Source organism: Microtus pennsylvanicus, chromosome 19 (genome assembly GCF_037038515.1).
Source record: "Microtus pennsylvanicus isolate mMicPen1 chromosome 19, mMicPen1.hap1, whole genome shotgun sequence".
Classification (NCBI taxonomy): Eukaryota; Metazoa; Chordata; class Mammalia; order Rodentia; family Cricetidae; genus Microtus; species Microtus pennsylvanicus.
The window spans coordinates 27,606,922-27,633,314 of record NC_134597.1 but is presented as its reverse complement, the minus strand read 5'-3'; the positions used below and the strand labels follow the sequence as shown (position 1 = coordinate 27,633,314).

Sequence of the window (26,393 nt, the reverse complement as noted above, 5' to 3'; positions counted from 1 at the left end):
AATCAGCTTTTTATTAACAAGGAAAGCAACAAATTTTCACAGTGTATGGAAGAATTATTCCATAGCACGTGGGCAATAGTAAGTACTAATGATGAAAGACAGTGTGGAGGCTCAGGAACACACGGAGGAGGTGCTGGAGAGGCTAGCTGTATGGAGCCCCGGAAGTAGACAAAAAGAAAGTGATGACGCCCCACCTCCCAAATCCCTAACCAGAAAGCACATGGCCCCATGCTCACCCCTAAGTCTCCTGGTCTCTGCCCTAAGTTATGTGGACTGATCATATCAGGTCTTCTTTTCTCTATCGATGGCCTAATGATCTCAGTCAAGTCCTTGACTATTTTAGCAGGCTTACTCCAGCTCCACAGAGTAGGTTAACAAGAAGTAGGCCAACTTGGCCATTCTGGAGCAGGCATTAAGGGCCATGACCATAGCGAAAGTGATATTAGGCCTGGCCTGAAAGCTCAAATGTTCTGAAGAAGCAATGACGCAGCTTAAGGACCAAGGCTGCAAGTGAACACCATGGCATTCTGCAGAGAACCATGGGCAGTTTCTAGTTCTATTACTTCGGGGGCTGGATAGCAACTCAGGCTACCTAGCCCTGGCTGGCCTTTTGGGGTGTAGAGACCACAAGCGCCCAAGGGGCCTCCTTCTTGCGTGTGTCCAATGGCAGGAGTAGAATGGAGACTGACTTTAACAGTGACGTGACCACACCAACATCTCCACTAACCCAGACCCGGCTGCCTCTGCTTCAGCGTTGGCCCTGCATAAGACAGGAGACCCCAGATCATATACCCAGTGTTCCTCTTTTCAAGTCTAATAAGTGGAAACCCAAAGAGAGATCAAGTTCACTTAGCAGTCAAATCCCCACAAATTCTTTATGTTACTATGTACACATGGACAAAAGTATGAACTGGTATCAAGAAGGTGTTGGTAATGTCCTCTCATTGCTTGCCTGAGACATTAAAAAGAGTCTATTGCTGAACAATGAGAAGCAAGAAACCCTTTACCTTAGAACGCACACCATCTATAGCACTATGAAAATGATGCCTCGCTGTCGCCACCTCCATCCACGTCGAGGGAGACTGTCCAAGGCAGCGTAACTAATGGAGAAGACCAGACTGGCTCAACAGAGTGCTGAAGTTATCTACAAGTGAAGCTCTTTCCTCGCATCTGTGGTTTTAAGTATTGCATTGTGACTCCTTGCAAAAATGGACAAGAAGCGCTGATAATAAATTCTAAGGTATTAGCTGGGCTTGGTGGTGCACACCTTTAATCCCAGAGGCAGGTGAATCTGTGAGCTTGAGGTAAGCTGGGCCTACAAAGCAAGTTCCAGAACAGCCAGGGCTACACAGACAAACTCTGTCTTGAAAAACAACGGCTTCCTGACACATAGAAACTCGGAGGTATAGCACCAAGATTCAGAAGCAGCCTAGCATTCCCTGAGTTCACCCTGACAAGAATCCCACAGCTGGGAGGGTGTGGAGGCTGTGGTGGCATTGAAAGTTTGGGTCAACTTTAAGTGCTAGCCATGATTTAGCATGTCACAGGGACCGCAGAGTGGAAGATGGCAGGGGCCCCCTAGTCAGCAGACAGCAAACACTGGCAAAGGGCAGGCATGTACGGGGTATACACAGAATAACACTGGGGAAATGGCTGCCGAGAAAACAGTCCTTCTCACATTGCACTGAATCACAGAGGAAGCAGCATACCTATGTGGTGCTCCCTTTACAAATAAATTTTCCACCCCTGAATCAAAAAATTCTCAACCATCCTATAGAAACCCCTGAGGGACTCGTCAGAGGGTTCAAATAACATTTCAAAGGATTGTAGGTTACTCCCACCATGCCCAGTGGGGGACAGGGAATTATGTTACTGTCAAAGACTGATTTGCCAAAGGAGTGCCCTGTAGGGCGAGTGTCCACTTTTTTACAGAACAGAATCTCTAACATTAGGAAATTATGAACGCCTTTCTTCATTTGAACATACCTCTTTTTTTTTCACCCTTTTCCAGTGTAGTTTTGAAAGTGACTTGAAAAGCAAGAGAGAGTTATACTCTGTGTGGGGTGACTCCAGATCCACATTCTGGCTAAACGAAGTGAGATGTACTCCCAACTATAACATAAACACCCAGTGCCAAAAGTCCGGTATAAGACAGTAGGAGACAAAATAGCTCAATAATAATTTCATATGTAGATTATGTGCTAAAACTGCATTTCAGAGATACCTAGTTAATAATGTATATCATTAAAGTTAACATCTCCTGTTTCTTTTTCCCTTTTATTAGTGATGGTAAATTTACACCCATGGCACATCCAAGCCTTGTTGCTGTGGGATAATGCTCTTGTACACTGTAAAGATTTGTCACTCGTATTGGTTTAATGGAACGCGGATTGGCCAGTAGCCAGGAAGGGAGTATAGACAGGGCAACCAGACTAAGAGAATTCTGGGAAGAGGAAAGGCAGAGATGCAGTCACCAGCCAGATGCAGAGGAAGCAAGATAAGAATGCCTCACTGAGAAAAGGTACCAAGCCACGTGGATCACATAATTTAAGTTGTAAGAGTTAGTTATAATAAGCCTGAGCTAAGAAGCCAAACACTGTTGTGAAAGTTTCTGCTTGATTATCCAGGTCTGGGCAGCTGGGAAACAAAAGCCCGGTCTCTGTCTACAGCTTGGGTTCTCAAGTCTAACTCCACTCCCATTTCTGAAGGCAAGGCCCTATGTTCTCATCTACTATAACTGTTTTATCACCACTGCTGTTACTTCTCTTAAATTCTTAGATGTACTGAGCTTGCATTTAATGAGCTTGTTCTACCTTCTCAACATCCCCTATATATATATATATATATATATATATATATATATATATATATATATGAGAGCCATTTTAAGCACAAAATATTTCTTAAGTCAATCCTCAATGGCAATTCATAAAAAGGACGCTAAAGCCATTTGGAACAGAAATTGTACTGTCTTCCTGCGACACAAGATACATGGACCAATGTCATCTAATAGAATCATTTACCTTGTAAGAAGTCACTAAATCAACTCAGCTAACAGATAAAGTGAGGTGAAGATCAACTGTCTTGTCTAAGATTACAACTGTGCTTATTCTTAGACTGTAGTAACTGACTTTTGTTGATTTGTTTACAACCTAATGAAGAATGCAAGCTTGGTGGGAAAAAGTTCCTTGGAATATAGCTTAGTCATGGGCTTGTGAGAGGCCCCAGTACTGTGCAAGGAAGGAAGAATGAAAAAAAAAACCAGGAAACAAAGAAGAAAGGCAGGGAGGGAGGGACAACTAACTAAATTAATTTGGAGTTCAAGAGAGAGAAAGAGAATATGATATAATTTTGAAAGTAAAGGGTACATTGAGCCAGATAAGCAAACAAATTCATTTCCCAACCCATTGAAGAGACACTGTTGCTATAGCAGTATATAAGAAATCATTTCTATGTCTGTTCATTTTGCTTAATTTTTATGGTTAAGCCTTTCTTGTGGCATTTACATTTATTAGATTACAGATACAACTGTATATATTTATATTTAACATATTCAACATGATATATATATACATAATACACATATACACATATTGTAGAAAGGCTAAATATAGCTAATAATCTATTATTTCCTAAAGGCTATTGTTTTGGGGTAAAGAACATTAAAAACTCATTCTCAGCATTTTTCAAGACCACTATTGATAACTAGTGGTGGCTCATGTCTATAAATTCTAGCACTTTGGAGGTAGTAGAGGCAGGAGGACCAATGTTCAAAGCTGGTTTTGGCTACATAGCAAGTTCAAGGCCAGCTTAGGCTACCTGACACCCTGTCTCAACAGCTAGCCTCCCCCACACCAATACACATGCAAAACACTATATTGTTAACTGCAGTTGGTGGTACTAAATAGATTTTGGAATGCATCCCTCTGCCCAGCCTCTAACTGAAGCAGCCCTCTGCCTAGCCTCTAGCTGAAGCATCCCTCTGCCCAGCCTCTAGCTGAAGCTTCCCTCTGCCTAGCCTCTAGCTGAAGCATCCCTCTGCCCAGCCTCTAGCTGAAACATCCCTCTGCCTAGCCTCTAGCTGAAGCACCCCTCTGCCCAGCCTCTAGCTGAAGCATCCCTCTGCCCAGCCTCTAGCTGAAGCTTTGTATCCTTTTAAGCAGCATCTTCTCCACGCCTTTCCCACCAGTAGTCTGAATTTCTGAATGTAGGCAAGAGGAGACATCTGCCTGTGGATATTCTCTTGTCTCTTCTTGCTTGGACATTTTGAATTTTCTGAACACTTTCTTTCTACAGAAAATGTTGTGTGAACACAACTTCAGAAAATTACACACACATGATGACAATTTCAACCTTTAAAATACTGTGACTAAGAATCATCAAATGTTTAGAATGGTGGTGTTTTTCAAAAAGTCATACTCTAAGAACTGCCCCAGAAAGTTTGCTAGAGGGCATTCCATGTAAGCCTTGAAAAGCCAATACAGGATCACTTCACAGAGCCACAGAAGCCACGCCCTATGTTACCCACAGAAGCCACACCCTATGTTACCCACGGGAGCCACGCCCTATGTTAAGCACAGAAGCCACGCCCTACATTACCCACGGGAGCCACCCCCTACGTTACCCACGGAAGCCACGCCCTACGTTAGCCACCTTGTTCTCCTCTAGGTTGATCACTTCCAGGAGGTCATGGTTCTCCAAGCCCTGGAGACTACTGATCTGATTGTGGGAGAGATCCAGCTTCTGCAAGGCTTTCAGTTCCTCCAGACCTGTGATGTTCTCAATCTGGTTGTTGCTCTGAAATGGATAAAACACAGTTTGTGTTTTAAAGCAATATGCAAGAAATCTTCATATTTGGACATGGACCCCACATTCTTTAAAAACGAAAACAATAAATTGTTCTTTTCCTGCCCCCATTTTCATCATTCGCCTATCTAAACATCTACACAGAGACCCAAGAAGGAAATCCTAGCTTTGCACCTGAAAGCTTGGGGTATAGTATTTTTATTAGAATTTTAATATTTTCATCTTCAGGATGAACTTTCCAGTCAGTACGATAGTCACACACTAAGTAATATAAGCTTTTAACAATGTATGTTATGATGTTAGTCCTTTGATTTTTCAAATTATTAAATTTATTTTTGAGATTATAATATATCATTTCCCCTCTTCTCTCTCTTCCTTCCAAATCCTCCCATATGCCCCTCCTTGCTCTCTAGCAAATCTGTGGCCTCTTTTTTTTTCATTAAGTTTTACTACAAACATATTGCCTGAGAAGAGAATCTCAGCAAGGGATTGGTGAGGTGGGCTGTCCTGGGGGCATACATGAGATGGATTATAATGACTGCGGAGGAAGGCCCCACCCACTGTGGGTACCACCATCCCCTAGGCAGAGGATTCTCAATTGTATAAGACTGAAGACATGGAGTTGAACACACCCAAGCATGCTCTACTCATTGTTCTCTGCTTCCGTGACTTCTGTGGATCCCGAAGGCATGCTCTCTCAGGCCCCTGGGCTGTGGTTCCCCTGCTACGAAGGACTGCGGCCCAGAACTGTGAGCTGAAGAAACGCTTTCCCACTGAGGTTGCTTTTGTTGCAGTGGTTTCTCAGCACAACTGGAAAAGACACTAAGGCCACACCCCTGAAACCTAAACATCAGTGCAGCTGCATGCTGGTCTCTGAAGTCATGGCCTGAATGCGCTCCTTCAGCTCCATCGTGGTAAACCTATACTCGGTTTCCAGAAATATTCTCAAGTGACATCATCTCACACAGTCTGTTGAAGGTTGAGTTGATAGAGTCTGTGCTTGTGTCGTACCTCCTCTTTAACCTATGGTAGCCTATAAAACCTCCCTTAAACAAAGAGTATGAAAGAAACGTACTGATTCTAATTCTACGATACAAGACGACCAAGTCACGCCTGCTTTCAGATCCTAGGAGCTCTAGATACAGATACCATGTTCCAGCCATCCTACTATGGAAACATCACCTGGACAAGCAGGAATCCCAAATCACGTGGGAAAATACCCTGAGACTAACTAGGAGACTAACAGACTGGTACCTATGAGTCAATACCCCAAGACTAATAGCCATCAAAGCAATCCGGATGAGCTGACCCCACCACCCAACATTCCAGCAAGCCCATCAGAAGAAACAGCCCTCCGATCCAGTCCAGGGTGCACAACTGTTAGTTAAAACAATGGTTACTCCCTCAATGCCATTACCACTGGGTAGCCTGCTACATCATGATAACCATATCTACTTCTTCAATAGTTCACATACAAGCATCTCTCAGACATTGATAACAGGGGAAAGTTCCCATACTCAAATGGTTGTCCTCTTTCTCAGTCTCCATACACCCATGGCAATAATAGCAATAACAATAATTTTCATTTTTGAGGACTTCCCAATATACTCTGCAGTCCTTAGCCCCTTTGCCTTAAGGAACAGAAAAATATCACAGTAAAATTTAGCCTTCGGTTTAAGTCGAAAAGTATCATAAAGTTCAAATTTTGAGTTAATACTATGTTTTACTTATCTTTAAGACATTTAAAGTTTTCAGGCTGGGCATGGTGATACAGAGGCAGGCAGATCTCTGTAAGTTCAAGACCAGCCTAGTCTACATAGTGAGTTCCAGGACAGCTTGGGCTACCCAGAGAGAGCCTGTCTCAAAAATAAAATATTAAAAAACACTCAAAACTTTCAATATAACTTAATATTTGAATAACTTAATAACTGAAAACTTAAATTGCTGTATTCCCTTTCGTTTGAATATTTTCACCGGTAATGTTCACTGGCACACTGAATAGCAAGAAACCCATTTTCATCCTTTTTCAATAATGAACTAGATTTACGCTCACTACTATAATTCTATAGCTCCTTAAAATATCATAATAGAATGTTAATAACCTTTAAAGGTGGGTTACAGCCCATGAGAGCTTATTATACTATTCTTTTTACTTCCATGTATTTGAAAAAATGTAATAAGAAGAAAAAAAAACTTCATAACCTTATTTGCCAAAGTGAAATCAAATTTTCCTGTTCAAAGTTCAAAAAAGTTATAAAAAGTGAAAAGTAATAGGAAAGAGACCCTGCTGAGCTCACCATCATATCCATATCAATTTAATGTATTGAAATGAGGGCTCAATTCAAACACTGCCCACAGATCAAATTCATATACAGTGCGCTTCTCCATGAAGGACTGTGAAGCACTTTCTATACGCTGGACAGATGTAGTATTCTTCAGGGGCTCTGATGGCTTTCAGAGTGGGAGATGGTCTGAGCAGAGCGAGGCATAGAAAAGTTTAATTGGATAGCCTATGGTCGTAAAAGAGGGCAGACTGAGAGAAGCTGAGAATCACGGAATCTCTGACTGAAAGCCAGGCAGGCAGGGCCTTTGTCGGGCACTGAGAGCCGAAGGCCCGCTCGGGAATGTGGACTTAAGAAGTTTCTGCACACAGCTCCTCCAACCTCGCAGTGAATAGCAGAAAAAGCACTTTGAGAGCAGTAAATTCAATTAGGAAGCATTCCTCATCTGCCAGTCTGTCAGGGAACCCAACTGGCCTTTCCTCCCACACGGTGAAGTTCAAGCTTTATCACTGTCCAACGCTGTCACGCTTCTAAGGACAGAATGGCCCACCGGCAAGCCATCTTTTACATCTCCCACAGAGGATGAAGGCAGAGTATTAGCGGTTGGTTTGCTCTTCTTACTGTACTGTACACTGAGTTCTTGTCAATAACAAAACCAAATGATGTTCTGATTCCATGAATTAAAAATGAAGTCAATAAAAACTGCTGAAGCAAGCGTGCATCATTTGGGTTATGAATTTTATTCAAATTTGGAAAAGGCAACTTTCTAACTCTCAGAACTTCAGTGAAAATGAGTAATGGCATATTCTGTATTTTCTGGCCCGTCTTGGTGCTGGGTGCAGGAACTAGAACTACTTACTTATCTCATTTATTGGCAGAAAAAAAATAGCAAGAATGCTAGTGCCAGCGAGGGTCATGTGATTAACGAGACACAGGATGAAAGTAAAATGCACAGTTTTAGTAATATTTGTCACTCCTTGAGCACAGAAAACATAAACTCTCAGGGGATTCGTGAAGCTTTTCTCTGAATGGTGCTGGAAGGCTGGTCCTCCACCCTCTCTGAACTCCATGGAGGGCGAGAAGCATTTTGAGCTTTAAGAGGAAGAAACGTCGTCACAGAGCCAAACCTCAGTGATCTGTGGTTAAATAAGGAATTCCTATGTGCATGTACAAAGATGTGCACGTAGGGCTGAAGAAATGACTCGGTAGTTAAGAGCACTGGCTGCTTTTCCAGTTTCAATCCCCAGGTCCCACATGGTGGCTCACGACTGTCTGTAACTCCAGTCCTAGGGGATCCTGTGCCACCTCCTTGACTCCCTGAGCACCAGGCATGAAAATGTTTCATAAACATTCATGTAAGCAAAGACATAGAATAAAAAATAATTTTTAAGTTAAAAAAATGTATGCATGCAGGTGGGAGCTCACTGAGTCTGAGCCGACAGCTGGGGAACCCACGTGGGACTGAACTAGGCCCTCTGAATGTGAGTGACAGTCTGTGAGGAACTGTCAGCAGCACCAGGATTTATCCCTAGTGCATGAACTGGCTTTTTGGAGCCCCTTCACTATGGAGGGAGACCTTGCTCAGCCTAGATATGGGGGGAAGGGCCTTGGTCCTGCCTCAATTTGATGTGCCAGACTTTGTTGACTCCCCATGGGAGGCTTTACCCTCTCTGAGGAGTGAGGGGAATGGGGTGGGGGAAAGGCGGGGGGGTAGCAGAAGGAGGAGAGAGAGGAGGAACTGGGATTGGTACGTAAAATGGAAAATCTTGTCTTTAAATTTAAAAAAAATCAAATTTAAAAATGTACACATAACCCAATATGTCATTTAACACAGCTTCCTGGGAGAAAGACATAAACATGGTTAAGACACAAGCCTCATTGAAAAGTTCCCTGCCCTCCCTCTGATGGGTATGATAAAGGCCAACAGAGCCATCTAAGGCTAGGAGGGAGGGGAAGAGAAGGAAGAATCCTGTTCACAGAGCATTGGCACGCTCACACACACACTAGTGACCCATACTGTTAATTTATAAAGATCGTGCATCTTTGGGACTATTGGGATCCTGCTGACTTGTTGGCCAACAGTCTCAGCTTTCATTTGCGTTTTGGTCACATGACATATCACAGGGCTTCAAAAAGGCGCTGTCCTTGGGAAAACAGCAATCGGATGGAGTCTTTCTGACCGCACTATGCATTTCCTCTCTGCACAGCTTATGACTTCCAGACTGGGAGACCAGCATGCACTTGTATAGATGGGCTGCTTGAGTTCAGAGCCTGGGAAACATCTGCATGCATAAATTTGAGCACGCTTACTATGCTTGACCTTTATTTTCACCAACGAAATCTACAATATTAAAAACCACTTGTCGAAATACACTTTCTTCCACAGACTAGAAAACTGACTATCTAAATGTTTAATCTGCATACGGAATTTGAAACTGGCTTTACTTGAACAGGGGCTACTGATCCCACGCACAGGGGCATGAATGCACACCAGACGCTATAAGGTCGTCATAACTCACGCACTTCTTAAACAACACCACTACTTTTACCAAGAACGGCGTCTTGTTGGACTCACCAAACAAAGCACTTTGATGGGCAGTGTTCCCAAGCCGTTGATGGTTGTGATCTTGTTGTCAGCCAGACTGAGGTGGGTCAGGCTGATGCAGTTCTCTAGCCCAGTGATTTCTTCTATCTCGTTGTCTGTACGTGACAACTATGTTTAAGGAAAATGTTATTCAGAGTCTTTGGAAACGTTACACACACGCACGCGCACACACACACACGCACGCGCACACACACACACACACACACACACACATCAGTGCTGGGCCAGGGAGATGGCTGAGCAGGTAAAGTTACTTGATGTCAACCCCTAGGTCTCACATGATGGGAGGAGAGGATCAATGCCTAAAAATGATGCTCTGACCTTCACACAGGCACCTTGGCGAAACACAGACACACATACATACATATACACTCAAAAAAGTAAAAATATAAAATAAAATCAGTGTTAAATTATCACTAGAAAAATCAGACAAGAGTTTGAATAAATGAATATTTTATGCCCCATATAGGACGAGCCCTACCTAACTAAATCTTATGTTTTTCATATAGGAGAAAACATCACTTCTATAAAATTTTAAAGGCATAGGATTTGTATCCACATGTGATTCATTTAATACTATGGACGAAAACATCAGTTCAGAACTGTCTCATGGGTGGTGTTTCTCTGGGTTAGTTAATGGTCTCCATGGGGGAACTCATGTGGCTCCCCTCAAGCAGGAGTTTGGAAGGCAGGGTCACCCCGAGGCAATGTGAACAGGGATAGATAGATAGATAGATAGATAGATAGATAGATAGATAGATAATAGATAGATAGATAGATAGGTAGATAGGTAGATAGGTAGATAGATAGATAGATAGATAGATAGATAGATAGATAGATAGATAGATAGATAGATCATCTTCGCAATGTCTCAACAGCAAATGGGCGTGTCTGGACGGCCAACACCCTCTCAGGGAGGGGAGCAGCCCTTTGTTCCCACTGGTATTGGCTTCCCTTCTCCCGTTCAAATACAGGAAGCCTAGAAGTCTGCTCTAATATCACCATCTGCTGTTTCTGTTCTCACTGATCACATTTTTAAAGTTTATCTCGTGTCCCAAGCTTGCATTCGGTCCAGACAGCAATTCCAAAGCTGAGTGTTCAGCTAGGCCTTTTCCGTCCTCAAACCGCCTGACTAGTTCCCTGGGATGAATGCCACTGCTCCACCAGGGCCCAGCTTTGCCTCCCAAGTAGCTGTAACATCACCATTTTCTCTCATTCTTTACAGCATCTAGTTAATCACTAAGACCGGATATTGATGCTCTGAAACCTGTCTTTAGGTGTCCTTGGTTTTCACCCAGCTGCCAACTCCACTCCCCTTTAGCATCAATGGGTTGCTTTTACAACCATTACTTTCTGCCCTCAAGAGCCTCGTGGTGGGCTGGAGAGATGGCTCAGTGGTTAAGAGCACTGCCTGCTCTTCCAAAGGTCCTGAGTTCAATTCCCGGCAACCACATGGTGGCTCACAACCATCTGTAATGAGGTCTGGTGCCCTCTTCTGGCCTGCAGACATACACACAGACAGACTATTGTACACATAATAAATAAATAAATAAATATTTTTTAAAAAAAAGAGCCTCGGGGGCTAAAATCAGGTTAATTATTTCAAAATGTTGATTGGATGTTCTGTCTAATTTAAAAAATTGTCACAGAGTAGGTGGGAGTGGTGGCTTACTGGTTAAAAGTGTGTGCTGCTTTTGCAGGTGACCTGAGCTTGGATGCCAGCCCCCACATCAGACGGTTCACAATCACCTGCAATGTCAGCACCAGAAAATCCAGTGCCTTCAGTGGGATCTACACTCATGTACACATACCCACACAAATACATAAACACACATAAATCAAACATTTTTAAATTTTAATAGAATAAATTCAAAACCCCGATCTGGTTTGCACAACCCTTCGCTATCAGGTTTGCCTTTGTAACATGGTGATAACACCGAGTTGGTATGAGGCTAGGAGTTAAGACATGGGGAAAAATAAATAAAGATTGGGTGTGATACTGGAGCAATAATGGCACGATGATTATGGGGTAACCAACTGTCTCTTTATTTGAGGTGCACTTCACAGGAGAGAATTCATGCTTGGTACGAACACTTGACTGAAAACCCACGGTTAGGCTCCAGGGGAACTTAACTGCTATTGTTTAGCTAACTTGACATGGAATCAAACTTCCTTCAAAATGTTCACATTCATGCCCATAAACAAACACAATGTTCAGTCTTAGTGAGAGAAGCTCCTCTCTGCAGGGAATGACTGCGAACACGGAGCCTCGTGGCTGATCATGGTGTTGAAAGTCAGCGATGGTTGGGTGTGCAGTCCTGAAAAGGATGTTTACACCACCCCTCTTGGGCTTGGTAAGTGAAAGAGGAAAGAAAAGTGAGGGCTGGAAGACAGGGGAAGGGTGCAGAATTGTCTTCAGGCCGTAACACAGCCATTACAATTGTGATCTCACAATAGCTCTTTGAGCCTGCACTGGGCTGCGTAAGACTGGCCTTGTCAACAGCCAAGGCGAAGAAGAGGCTCATGGAGCCCTACCCCTCTCTCTTAAATTGCTGGCTACTGATAAATTTTGGGAGTGGGGGAGTGTTGGTCACTCTTTTCCGTGAGTTGTGTACTCACTGGTTCCAGCAGGTTGTTTTAAGCTCATGACCACACAGACAGCCCTGCTAAACTAAGTGAGTCATCAAACAAAAAGACATGAATGTCAAGAAGGGACATGTTGGGGAGAGAGGGTACTGACCGGAGTGGAATGGAAATGAGAGAAGGTGGGGATAAGAATAGCCAGAAAATATGATATACATGCATGGAATTGTCTGAGAACTTGTTTGTTTTTTAAAAGGGTGTGAATGAGCTATTCTTCAAAACTCTAAGGTTCTCATATCATAACTACATTACAGACACATGGCCAAGCGTCACATTCTCTAATGTGTAGCATGGAAATGGATGAATCAAGGCTGGGACTGAATCCAAAAAGAGCTGGACTAAGGATAGAGATAAATAAGAAAATCGGATAATGTTACCAAAATCGGATAATGTTACCAAATGTAGCAGAAATTTCTAGGCTTCTCTTGCTGGTTCCAGATTCCAGCCATGGGCAGAAACACACGGTTTTGTGGAGGTCAATATGCCATTTCAAATCTCCTATGAGTAGGGTCTCTGCCAAAACAGCCATACAAACAGATACTTACTCACAAACACTGTCTTTCAGATCCCATTTTCTCTAGGCTGGCTAAACAATGGTTTTGGAAACAGATGAAGGCCAGCTCTTTGTAGATACGGGCTATCATGAAAGACGCGCATGAAATATAGGAAATGAGAGATTAAATTACCTCACACAGCTGTGTATGAAATATCTCTGCAGCAAGCAATCTTTGGTAACAAAAACTAAGCCATGAAAACTTCAAATAGCCATCTGCTCGGTGTCAGAGAGAACAAAGTATTTAAGCCCCGTTTAACAGAAACAATGGTGCCCTGGAAACTCTATCCCAACCAGAAGAAGATGCTCCGAATCACAGCAGAGTGAACGGATGCAGTGGGCAGCTGCCAGAAGCAGCCTCCTAGAAGCAGGCAAGAGCCAGGAGCTGGAACATAGGAGTCCTAGCCATGACGGTGACATCGGGAATTGGAAAAGCTTATTTCTAAGACCCCAGAGACTGTCTCAACTCTTCTGGTGCCTCCAGCTTCCTCTCTCCCTGTCACTGCTACATGTCAAGTTTTCTGAAATGAGAACTGAGAGGAGAGAAAGGAGAAACACCATGCCTCATTGCAACCACGGCCCTGGCTCCAACAGATCCCGCTGTGGCTGCTCAAGGGGTTCTGCAAAAACTGAGTTCAACCAGCATCCCTGTGGAGACCACTGCTCATTCCCTACCATCTCCTCCCACTTCCCAAGTCTCACTCCCCTTAACACTGAAGGACTTTCAGGCACCATAAGTTACTTGGGCTCACAAGTAAAGGATATGCTGGCCTGGTGTGGGATGCCCGTCTGTATGTTGTGAATATGTTTTGCTGCCATTGGTTAATAATGAAGCTTATTTGGCGAACAGCGAGGCAGAATAGAGCCAGGTGGGAAATCTAAGCAAAGGGAAAGGGAAAAAAGGAAGGTGGAGTCTGGAAGACACCAGCAGCTGCCAGAGAAACAAGATGTGAGCTAACAAGCCATAAGGCCACAGTAAAATACAAACTAATAGAAACGGGTTAATTTAAATATGTAGAGCTAGCCAGTAAGAAGCCTGAGCCATCGGCCAAGCCATTATAGTAAATAGTAAGCCTCAGAGTGGTTATTTGGAAGCTGGCAGGTGGGAGAGAAACCTCCAGTCATGCTGGCCCTGCATCGGCATAGATTCTACACCCTTTTATTCAGCCAATCAACCACATGATGAAAACGCTTGATGCGGAAACCATACAACTGTATCGAAGTCATACGGCTTTTTCCTTGTTATTATTCCCAACAGCATGTCGTAACAGCATGTGACATAGCATCTATCTCATGACATACAAGGGATTTGCGCATCCGTGGCTTGGACATCTGAGGAGTCCTGGGATACACTTCCCAGGAATGACCACACCCTTTACATGGCCATGCCTCTTCCCCTCCTTATTCCAGCAGTCATGTTACACAGCACTGCGGTGCTGATTACAATCAGTACGCGTGGCTGTGAGCAGCTCTCCGTTCCCAGCTAGGCACACTTCCCAGGCAGAATACCTTCAACCCTCTAATCCTGTCTTCTTATTTTAAGATCCTTCACGGAGGGCTTCTTGCCCTTCCTCCTAACATTATTATTTCACATTCTTCCCGAGGTCTGGGAAGTTTCTGATAAGAAGAAATACAATCTGATAAATCACTAAACTATTTCGATGAATTAGCTTACTGCATTAATCCTCTTAGGGGCATTATAATATTAAAGGAGGGCTATCAGGAGAAAGCCTCCAAGAACTCGCAATCGCTGCCTCGCTTTCCAGCTCTGAAGTTTTACCATTTTTGTGAATAAATCATTGACAGTGGGATTTTAGATTGTTATGGAAGCCAAGTGAAGGAACCCTGTGGCACTTAAGCATAACTTTATGACTGGGGCCTGGGGAACCCAAGAATATATTTTTACATTCCGGCATTGCTGTCAGCAGTTCATAAATGCTCGGTGTGAATTATTCACCAGTTCAGCATTTGCTCTTATTCATTTGTCTACAATCATAAAACATGGTTTGGGTGTACAGAAAACAGTAACTGAGAACTGAGGCCGAAATCCATCAGGATTCTCTTAGTGGAGAGTCATGATGGTGGCTTTAACCACAGCCAATCCTAAGAGATCTTTACCACCTTAGAAGGTGGTCTTTGCCACAGAAGTGAGTGTTAAAGGGGAAAGGAAATATGCATATAGCTTAAACAGCAGTGTTATAAAAACAGTAATCACTCAGTGGATTATAGCGTGCGCAAACTAGTAAGATTCAGAATGGTAACTTCAGAGTGATTTTCCAGAGAGCTCCAACAAGTTGACCTTCCCTGGGTCTCCAGCTCCTTTACCATAAAATAAGCTCTCAAATTCTATGAATCATGTTTTTAATTTATTAACGACCCATCAATACTTGTAAGGTAGAGAATAAACTACATCTTTACTTAATAATAAGCAAATCTACTTAACCTTGACTAAATTTCTCACCTTGTAATTCAGGATGATTATCAAGTAATCATCAATTATCTACACAGGGAAAGATAAAATAATCTAATATGATAAACTAAAAAATTGATTCCTTATAGTTAACAATGTAGTTCAAGATATTAATATAATCTACTATAATCACTTTATATTACAAGCATAATTGGTTTATTTTCAAAAGACTCAATTAAGACTTTCCACAGTTTGGGACTGGAGAGAAGGCTCAGCGGTTAAGAATATGTACTGCTCTTGCAGAGAACCTGAGTTTGGCTCCCAGCACCCACATGACGCAGCTCACAACTGCCTGTAATTCCAGTTCTGGGGCACACAACACCCTCCTCTGGCCTCTGTGGGCCTGCACACATGTACACATACAGAAAAGCAAGCATGTGTGGATGTACACACATTTGCATATGTGCACACACATATATATAAATAAAAATAAATGAAAAGAAATCCAGTTTTTAATTCTTGGATAGAATGGACTCTTAAGCTATATAAGGGAGCTAGGAGTTTGGCTCTGTTGTAGAACAGTAGCCTAGATGTATGAGATCCTGAGCTTCGGTTCTAACACATACACACACATACATGTGTGTGTGCGCACACACACACACACACACACACACACACACCTCCTGTTCAATCTTTGTGTCTACCTCTCAAAAATATATACTATGCTTGAATTGTGTCTTTCCCCTTTATACCTAGGTTATATTTATTTTTATTAGAATTCATCTCCTGGATGGAGAGATGGCTCATAGATTAAAAAGAGCTGCTCTTGCAGAGGACACAGGTTCAATTCCCAGCACTCACACGGAGGCTCGCAAAACATCTGTTACTCTAGTTCCAGGGGATCTGATTCCCTTTTCTGACCTCCCCGGGCACCAGGCATACATGAAGTGCACATACATTCATACATGCCGGCAGAACATTCACAAACATAAAATAAAACAAAGACTTGAGAAACCTTAAGAATTCATCTCTGCCAAACCCGTTGGTATATCTCACCCATCTTCGCTCCTATATCATTTGCTATGACCAGACAATAGCATAATTTATTTACATCTCCTACTGATGAGCAATTGGTGTGTTTTCATTTCTTTGCCATTATAGCCAACACCACAATAAGCATCCCTCTGCAAGCCTCCTGGCACTTGTGACTTCCTGTAGGAGTCGGAAGCGCCAGGTCATAGTGAGTGTAGACGCTCACCTTTATCAGAGAACTTAAGGCTGTCTTCTCAAAGTGGTTGAGCCAATGTCATGAGCACTGACAAGTTCCAAAGAGATCCTCTCCGTGTGCTCCCCAGAAGCTGATATTTTTAGATTCGAGTGCTTAAAATACTTGTGTAGAGAACATACTCAGAGAAAACACTTTAGTTTCCTGAGTTGCACTGTGAAAGGGTACTGAATTTGGGAGCTGGGAAGATGCCTAAAGGCACCGGGCACCAAGCTTGGTGGCCTGCGTTGGATCCCTGAGACCCACATTGTGGAAAGAGAGAAAACTAACTCCCAAAAGTTGTCCTCTGACCTCCGTATGGACACATGCTGTGTGCACCCACAAACATGCATGCATACAAAATAAATTATAAAATGTGATAAAAATTAAAGAATACTAGATTTCATTAAATTTTATATATCACTTGAGGTTTCTTTTTTAGGGAAAAAAGATTTATTTTCCTGAATCTGTTAGTATTAATTATAATTGTAAAGTTTCTGATATTAAACTACTTGTAATTTTGCTTCATTAATAACTCAAGAAGAGCGTTTGTTTTGGCTATTTACCTCTGCAGTTTTTCAAATACAGGTAAAGATGCTATAATATACCCTATATGCCCAGGCTCTGGATTTCCATAAGTCTTGATATAATTACTCTCTATATGTCAGTGATAAGACTCAACTGCTACATCTAATGTCAACATTTTAAAAAGAAAACCTAATTCTTTATCACTACATTATTTGACAGTCACAAAGTTCTAATATTCTACTTTTGTACATGGAAAGCTAAATTTATTTTAAAAAATTTAAAACCCCCATGATAGCAATTTTTTTTTTTCCGAGACAGGGTTTCTCTGTGGTTTTGGAGCCTATCCTGGAACTAGCTCTTGTAGACCAGGCTGGTCTCGAACTCACAGAGATCCGCCTGCCTCTGCCTCCCAAGTGCTGGGATTAAAGGCGTGCGCCACCACCGCCCGGCAATAGCAATGTTTTAAACAAAATCCCATATTTTGCTTCTAAAATACGTGAGAGTTGTTTTCGCTGGCAATTCCGGGCTGCACACTGAAGTATCTTTCCAGAGCAGAAGTTATCCATATCCAGCTCCGTTCTGTTCTCCAGGTACTCTGAGGCACAGGCAGGGCCTCTGAGTGCCGAGCCCCTCTGACAGGCAGGGCTTTAGAATATAGCCAGTTTCTTAGCTTTAACCTACACTCCAATTGTCCAGATACTTGGTTCAAATAGGCCTTGGGCAGAACAATAGAATCTAAATTTCTACAAGTTCCAGGCTATGCTATGCTGGTCCCTCTGGGCAGCATTCTCCCACATGGTCAGAGGCAAGTGGATTTCCAAGCCAGATGGCTTCTGAGTTCTCTCTCTCTCTCTTTCTCTCTCTCTCTCTCTCTCTCTCTCTCTCTCTCTCTCTCTCTCTCTCTCTTCTCTCTCTCTCTCTCCCTCTCTCTCTCTGTGGTTTTTTTTTTTTTTTTTTTGGTTTTTCGAGACAGGGTTTCTCTGTGGTTTTGGAGCCTGTCCTGGAACTAGCTCTTGTAGACCAGGCTGGTCTCGAACTCACAGAGATCCGCCTGCCTCTGCCTCCCGAGTGCTGGGATTAAAGGCGTGAGCCACCACCGCCCGGCTCCCTCTCTCTCTCTGAACATTCATTACATACCATGGTCAAGCATAAAGCCAAGGTTCTACAGGAAGGTGTTGCGTATGTGTGTGCCTCTGATCTGCCGTGGAAACATTTCGTTGACATCGTGATCTGATGCCTCTGTTGGGCTACTCATGAGCACCACCTAACAGCTCACTCGCTGCTTATTTCATCGATGAGTTTGAAAGGGAGTGGGGATGGGCTTGAGCATTCCTCATGAGTAGAGACTTTCTCTACAAAGTCCGCCTCTTGGATCACCACCTCTGCAAACCTCAGACTTACTACAAACAAGGCCGCTGCCTCATCCCTGGAATGAGACACTCAGGGGCAGTCAACCCATGCGCCATTCTGCTCCCCAAATTCTCAAGGGGGGAGAAAGACGCTTGCTGAGCAACAGAGAGCCCTGCTGGCTTATTACCCAGAGAACACCAGTCTCTGGTGTAAAGAGGAGATTCAAGCTCATTAGACACAAAGATCTTGAGTTAACCTTTTAGGCTCAGGCTCCACAAGTGGAAGTCTGCATTCTGCTTGCACGGGAGCGTGGTTCATGCAATGCATACATGTATGTTCCTGGAGGCAATCAAAAACTGGGCCTTTCTTTTGTTTTTAGTTAAATACATTTTAGCTGGAGCTATAGGGTCTGGAGTAGAGCACTTACCAAGCATGTGTGAGATCCCAGGTTTGATTCCCCCAACAAAATAAATAAATAACACACTAGAATGCCTTGCTTTATTTAAAGGCAGCAATATGAACTCCTACCAATTTTCCTCATGACAAATCTAGGTTTTTCAGACTCTGAATTTGTATAAAAAAAATAAGGCAAAATTTTAAATAAATTTGAAGATATATGTTCATTTAACAGAACTTCCCTAGGTCTATAATCAAGAAACAAGCTTAACATTCATGTCAAGGACCGTCCTTCTCTGCTTGCTGGGGTCAGAAGGCCACAGCAAGCTTTGGCCTGTAGAACGGGTCCTTGGTAAGCAAATCTCTTTCCGTGTTTTATGACTACTGGTTCTTATTCAGTTACACGAGCCACACACTTCAGGGCAATCACTTATCTGATACCACTTCGTGTAGACTGGAACACCCTCTCCAGTGGAGCAACTCCCCACAGCCTCCCCTTCCCGGCATCCAAAGGATACGGTCCAAAATGAGTTGAGTCAGAGTGTTGTATGCCGACAGGTCACACATTTCCATAATCTGGTTGGAGGAAAAATCCACCTTCTGGTGACAAAAGGAGAACATACGTTACACATTGCTTTCTTTCAGGCTTGCTAGTGTTTAACAGCAAAACCAGAAGACAGGTTTCTGGATGCAGACTTAGCACTGATGGCTGTAGGGGCTCTGCAGCCAAACCAGGCATCTCTCTCCGCCTTTTCTCGCCGGGATGTTATTGTCACCACCCCGAGAGACGGATCCTCCCTTTTCCACCCTTCCTTCCCCTCCATGGTCTCATTCACTATGCAGCCAAGGCTGGCCTGAAATTCTTAGAGATGAGGCTGGCCGCAAACCTGCAGAGATCGGCTGGGATTGAAGGCGTGTGCCACCACGCCCTGCCGACTCTCATGTGTTCAGCGGTTATTTTAAATCTCCTGGTCTCCTTCAGGATTCACTTCAGTTTCGCCTATATCACCATGCTTCCTATTTCTTCTAACGCCCAACAGACCACAGTAGCTTCACTCGGGTGTGCATCTGATTGTTCTGTTCTCCAGAGAGTCTCACACGCCGCCCCTCACCGCCAGGACAGTCCTTCTTTATCCCCCAGGCTGCACGGCTTCAGTTGTATCTGCCTTAGTTTGGGTTTTTTTTTTTATTGCTGAGACACCATGACCAAGGCAACTCTTATAAAGAAAGCATGCTAAATGAGGACGGCTCACTTGGTTTCAAAGGTTCAGCCCATTATGATCATGAAGGGGAGCATGGCGGTGTGCCGGCAGACAGACGTGGTGCTGGAGCTGAGAGTGCTCCATCATGCAGGCAATGGGAAGTCAACTGAGACACTGGGCAGTGTCCTGAGCATAGGAATCCTCAAAGCCTGCTCCCCAGAGTGGCACGCTTCCTCCAATAAGGTCAAATCTACTCCAACAGAGCCACACCTGCTAAGAGTGCCACTCCCTACGAGATTATGGGGGCCAACCACATTCAAACTACCACAGTACCCTTTCTCAAAATTGACTCATTTAGACAGGCATTTTCAGCAACGTCTGTGGACCCTGTTCTACAATGAGAATACATACATACATACATACATACATACTAACTAATTAAATAAAGAGCTTTGCTTAATTCATCTACTGGGGAAAATATCTTTTTTAAACAAAAGGTAAGAAAACTCAAGGTTTTGGAACACTATATTGGGCACTTGATGAGGGTGCTGTAACCTCACTCCAGAAGGTGGTCGAGAAGATGCTGAATAAACACTGTCCCTCCTGTGCCCTTTGAAACAGCGACTGCACTCCCCAAACTTACTAAGACGATACTTCCCTACACTAAGTCCTAGAAGGAACCGGAAGGCAGGAGTAGACAACTGGTGAAGGCCGTTACAAACGTAACAGGGGTGGGACGGGGATTACATGGTCAGTAAGACCCGAGCTGACAGAGCCTGGAAAGGAACGGCGCAAGCCGTCTAAAGGACCAGTCTACGCCTATGCCAGCGCCAGTCATTTTGAGCATCCCATAGAAGCCTTGCAAAAACTACCCAACAGTCACAACTGGATGCTCCAGTTCCTGAAGGCGCAGCCTCCTCCAGGGCTGTTTCACTTTTGCATCAGACTTTTTTGGGGCACAAAGTTTCTGTGAACGAGGGGGCCCACGTCCCTGATGACCTCGCTGAGAGGCTGTTCTAACCAGTGGGAAAGTAGAAAGGCTACTTATCGGTAAAAACACAAGCCTTCATTTACGTGCAAGATGGGCCCTGATTGGCCCAACACGCCTTCTCTGCTTATATAAGCGGAGGTTCAGGTTCCCAGGACAAGCTGCCTGAGAGACTTCACCTATGCTCATGCCATTGTTTTCCCAGCAGCAGGCCCCACAAAAGGCTTCTCTGGGACGGCTTTTGTTTCTGCCTGCTCTGGTAGTGTGGGGCGAGCTGGTGACACTGGAGAAAGCAGCAGCAGAGGAGAAGCAGCAGTGACGGCTGGGTCATCAAAGTGACAGCAGTCGCGACAGCTGCGCAGCTAACGAGCCAGGTTACAAAAGGTGGCTCCTTGGTAGCTGAAGAGGAGGCGGCTGGGCAGTTTGAGAGAATGACAAGCGCAGGAAATAGGGTGACAGAGAAACCAGAGGAGATGATGTGCTGGGGTTGAAGGAGGCTATACGAGCCAGGGAGGGGAGATTCTGGCCACTGTCGGGGGCTGGAGAGATGGCTCAGTGGTTAAGAGCATTGCCTGCTCTTCCAAAGGTCCTGAATTCAATTCCCAGCAACCACATGGTGGCTCACAACCATCTGTAATGAGGTCTGGCGCCCTCTTCTGGCCTGTAGGATACAGACAGAACATTGTATACATAATAAAAAAATAAATTAATATTTAAAAAAAAAGAATTTTAGAGTGCTGCTGAGTCTTCGGGGTCCAGAGTCAGAGGCTGAAGGCCCTGGAACTCTAATGCGAGTCACTCTCAAAGGCTGGAAGGAATCCCGCTATCCAGGCCTTACGTAATGGATGCAGCCAGCTACTGCCTGTGGAGCTCCGACTTTCCAGGCTGCACAAGGGTCAGACACACAGGCTTGCAGGAGCTCAGCAGCCGAGGGGACTACCTGCCGCTGCTCCCGCCTGTGCCCTGCTGCTGGCGGATACTACGAGGGGCAAAAGCTTCCAGACAGGAGCACTGAAAGAGCCTGCACTGCTCAGCCACAGTTACCATCTGGGCAGAGCCAGGGAATGAATATAAAAAAGTACTAGTTTCTTTAAAAGCAAAGGTTGGATAAGGGAGAGGACAAAGTTTGCACCCAGGAAACGCTTTACCACTGTCTCAGCTAGAACCACGCTGCTATAACGAAAGAGACACAAGAGCCAGTACTACAAGGGCAAAGGGGCTGCGTGTGGCGGCACGTGTCTGGACCTGCAGTCAGGAGGCAAAAGCAGGAAGGGCAGGAGTTTGAGGCCAGCCTGGACTGCATGGGAAGACCTACCGCCCCAGCCCAAAGAAATAACCATCAATTAAAATCTTCTTTTTAACTAAGAAAATGGCATAAATATGGCCAAGAGGACAGAAGGAAGCTGGTTCCTTGAATGTGGGGTTTCAGCAAAGAGCTCTCAAGGACCATATGCTGACAGAGCATCTCGGTGACACACTTGTCTGTATTTCAGTTCAGACACCTGCACTGTAAGCTGTCCTCCTGACTCACACTGGGAGCTATCCCCCTGACTCACACTGTAACCCATCCCCCCGACTCACACTGGAAGCTATCCCCCAGATTCACACTGGAAGCTATCCCCTTGACTCACACTGGAAGCTATCCTCCTGACTCACACTGGGAGCTATCCCCCTGACTCACACTGGAAGCTATCCCCCTGACTCACATTGGAAGCTATCTCCCTGACTCACACTGGAAGCTATCCCCCTGACTCCTCTCTATTAGTTCTCTCTTGCTTGTTTAAGTGGCAAGCCCTTACCGTAGATTATTAGAGTATTGATAAGTATACCTTGAGATTTTTGGGTGGCTTGAAATTGAAGAAGGTAGTCAGCTTGTTCTGAGAAGCATTTAGTTCCAGAAGATACGGCATGAAGCTCACACAAGACAAATCTGGGAGCAGAAAAGGTGAATCAACAAGATACTAGAAAAAAATCATTAAGCATGTTATATCAGAACACACATTTTTTTTTTCCAGACACGATCGCATTGTTCAGTCCTGGTTGGCCTGGAATTCACTATGTAGGCCAGGCTGGTCTAGAACTTAGATTCACCAGCTTTCTGTCTCCCAAGTGCTCGGATTAAAGGTGCTACCACACCTGGCCAAATTAGAATAACTTTGAATTATGCCCATTGCAAGCACATCTCAAATATTTCAGCTGAGTCAAATTAATAAAAATGAACAATGTGTGAAGTACTCTTTTAAAGTGTAGAACAGAGGAGAGCAGGGTGTAGGAGGAGGGTGGGGGAGACGAGGGGTAGACGAACCACAAAACGCACCTTGTTCTAATGTCGTAACAGTATCCACCACATTATAAGTTGACTTAAAAAATCATTTGGTGTGGGACAATCTGTATTCTGTCAATTATGCTTTAAATAAATGCTGATTGGTCGGTCAGTAGCCAGGCAGGAAGTATAGGCAAGACAACCAGACAGGAAGTAGAGGCAGGGCAAGGAGAACAGGAATATTCTGGGAAGAAGGAAGCTCTTTCTGCAGTCCCGCCCAGACACTGGAGAAGGAAGATGTGACCTACCCTGCTGAAAAAGGTACCGAGCCATGTGGCTAACATAGATAAGAATAATGGGTTAATATAAGTTATAAGAGCTAATAAGAAGCCTGAGCTAATGGGTCAATCAGTTTCTAAATTATGGAGATCTCTGTGTGATTTTCTTTGGGGTTAAATGGCTGCGGGAACTGGGCAGGACAGAAACTCCAACAAGCAGGCCCTCATGTTACAATCCTTTTTTTAAAAAAATGTGTAAAACTCTCTATAAGGCAGTAACTTCTCCTTCTCCCCCAGGCCCTGCCCACTTCTTCCATCTCTTCTATTTCCGAGATGTCTGAGTAACCCATGGCTGAAGCCTCTTGCACCCCCACTCATGTTCCCACAATCTACCAAACCCATGTGCTTCCAACAGCACCAGCCTTCCAGAAAAGGATGCGAAGCTAAAGCATTAGATGCTCCTCTTGGTAATCAGCTCCTAAATAACTGAATTAGGCCTTTTCAGAAGACTGAAAATAACACAATTAGGGAACTCTGTTGCTAATTCAATTTTGTTTTAGTTGGACTTAATCCTAAATCCCATTAATTATTTGAGGTGATTTAGACCCCTTTCTTGTTACTGTGCTTTGACTCTGGATCGGTCCAAAAGTGCATCTGAGTTCTGCATTTTATCTTAAGCATTCTATTCCCAGACTTGGTGCTAAATAAAACACTGTGCTAGTGGAGGCCCACACAGAATCCCACGCAAACTGTGATTCTGACTCAGCCTTTGCCATTCTCTCTCTCTCTCTCTCTACAGGAGATGCACACTGGGCATTGGAATGAAAGAATCCACATGGCGGGGGTTCTCCAGCCTTCTTGCTATAGGTGGTTCCTTTCAGTAAGGGGTTTGGTGGTAGCGCCCCTTTTCTCTCTCATTCTGGAGGACGCAGAGAACCAGGACAGCCATGCCAACCACAGGCAAAGCGAGACCATGCCAAGTGGCGCAGACAAATGCAGAGTGGGAGGAGGTGGCACACAGCTGTGTCTTGGGCCGGGCTGGCAGGGATGGCTGTGCCACCTTGCATTTGGTGATGGTTTGGATGAGAAACTGTCATCTTGGGCTTGCTGATGGCAGTGTTTGGGCTTAGGAGGTATGGCTTGTTGTACACTGGGGGCAGGCTTTGAGGTTTTAAAAGCCATACACCATTCCTAGTTCCCTCTGCTTCCCGTTTGAGGTTCGAGATGCGTGCTCTGTCCTCTCAGCTTCCAGCTGCGGTCACCATGCCTGCTCCCTGCTGCTATGCCGTCACCATTATGGGCTCTAATCCTCCGGAGCCATAACCATAATAAACTCTTTCTTCTAGATTGCCCTGGCCTTAGAATTTTATCGCAGAAACAGAAAAGTAATTGGTATGCCAGAGCAAGGCTCTCCAAAGCCAGATGATTCCCAGCAACGTCTACTTCAGGTCTGTGGATTAAACAATTGCCTAGCCGTGAACATCTCTGAAAGAGGAGGTGCGTTGGAATATTGCCATTCCGGTAGAAATCAATGGGTCAGTCAAGGCAGGCTGCCATGGGATGGAACCTATGGGACGTCAGATGCTTAGCAGTCTATACCTATGAGCCTGTCCATTCTGCACTCGGCTGCGTGTCTGTTAAAAGGGCTCTCAATTCGTCTCCACTGAGTCCCTGAACTCCTGCTGGAGTTCATCTTTAATGCCAATCGCATGGGTATTTGTTTTAAAGGAGAAGCATCAGCTAATATTTAGACCGATACAATGAGATGGTAACAAAACCTCATACTCTGTACATAGCTGGGGCTTTAAAAATCACTGTGACAGTGCTGACTTCCACGCAGTCACTCCTTGGTGCAGTAACCTCTTCGTCCACCAGATGGCAGGAGCACCTTACGGCTTCACTAATGGTTCTGGACCAGCCGCATCAGCCTTATCCTTGTTTACCTCAAACCAACCCTTACCCCAGTTCTACCAAGTCAGAAACTCTGAGGGTGGGATTCAGCCATCTATGCACTAACAGTCCCTGCTACACACAAGCTATTCTGCTGAAAACTGAAATGTGGTCTACCTCTGAACTCCTGTAAGGTGACATCCCCCAAAGAAAAACACACTGCCATACCAATACACACACTAGAGAGGGTCATGAAGAATCAAGGAGGTGTGGTCTGCATAGAGACTGCCTTCAGTGGCAGGCTATGAAGCTAGGTCTCTTCTTGCTATTGACATTGAACATCATCAGAGCCTTCCACGAGGCTGCAATTTCTTATTCAGTAAGAGTGAAAAATCAATCTCAGAGACAGGGATGAGCAGAGCACAACAGCCTTGTAGGGGTGGGGTGGGCAGAGCACAATCAGCCTTGCAGTGGTGGGGTGGGCAGAGCACAATCAGCCTTGTAGGGGTGGGGTGGGCAGAGCACAATCAGCCTTGTAGGGGTGGGGTGGGCAGAGCACAATCAGCCTTGTAGGGGTGGGGTGGGCAGAGCACAATCAGCCTTGCAGTGGTGGGGTGGGCAGAGCACAATCAGCCTTGTAGGGGTGGGGTGGGAAGACACAATCAACTTTGCAGGGGTGGGGTGGGCAGAGCACAATCAGCCTTGTAGGGGTGGGGTGGGCAGAGCACAATCAGCCTTGTAGGGGTGGGGTGGGCAGAGCACAATCAGCCTTGTAGGGGTGGGGTGGGCAGAGCACAATCAGCCTTGTAGGGGTGGGGTGGGCAGAGCACAATCAGCCTTGTAGGGGTGGGGTGGGCAGAGCACAATCAGCCTTGTAGGGGTGGGGTGGGCAGAGCACAATCAGCCTTGTAGGGGTGGGGTGGGCAGAGCACAAT

General features: G+C 44.6%; 1 protein-coding gene across 4 annotated transcripts in view; it reads right to left on the bottom strand.

The window, feature by feature from the left end:
* Window positions 1–26,393, bottom strand: part of Lrguk (leucine rich repeats and guanylate kinase domain containing) — a 111,212-nt gene that overhangs the window by 70,800 nt on the left and 14,019 nt on the right. For all 4 annotated transcript variants that reach the window (XM_075953987.1, XM_075953986.1, XM_075953988.1 and 1 more), the window contains exons 4-7: window positions 22,857–22,957; window positions 19,356–19,437; window positions 9,664–9,788; window positions 4,654–4,797 (exon numbers count right to left, since the gene is read on the bottom strand). In XM_075953987.1, the coding sequence (XP_075810102.1) occupies window positions 4,654–4,797; window positions 9,664–9,788; window positions 19,356–19,437; window positions 22,857–22,957 (452 nt within the window). The remainder of the gene's footprint in view (window positions 1–4,653; window positions 4,798–9,663; window positions 9,789–19,355; window positions 19,438–22,856; window positions 22,958–26,393) is intronic.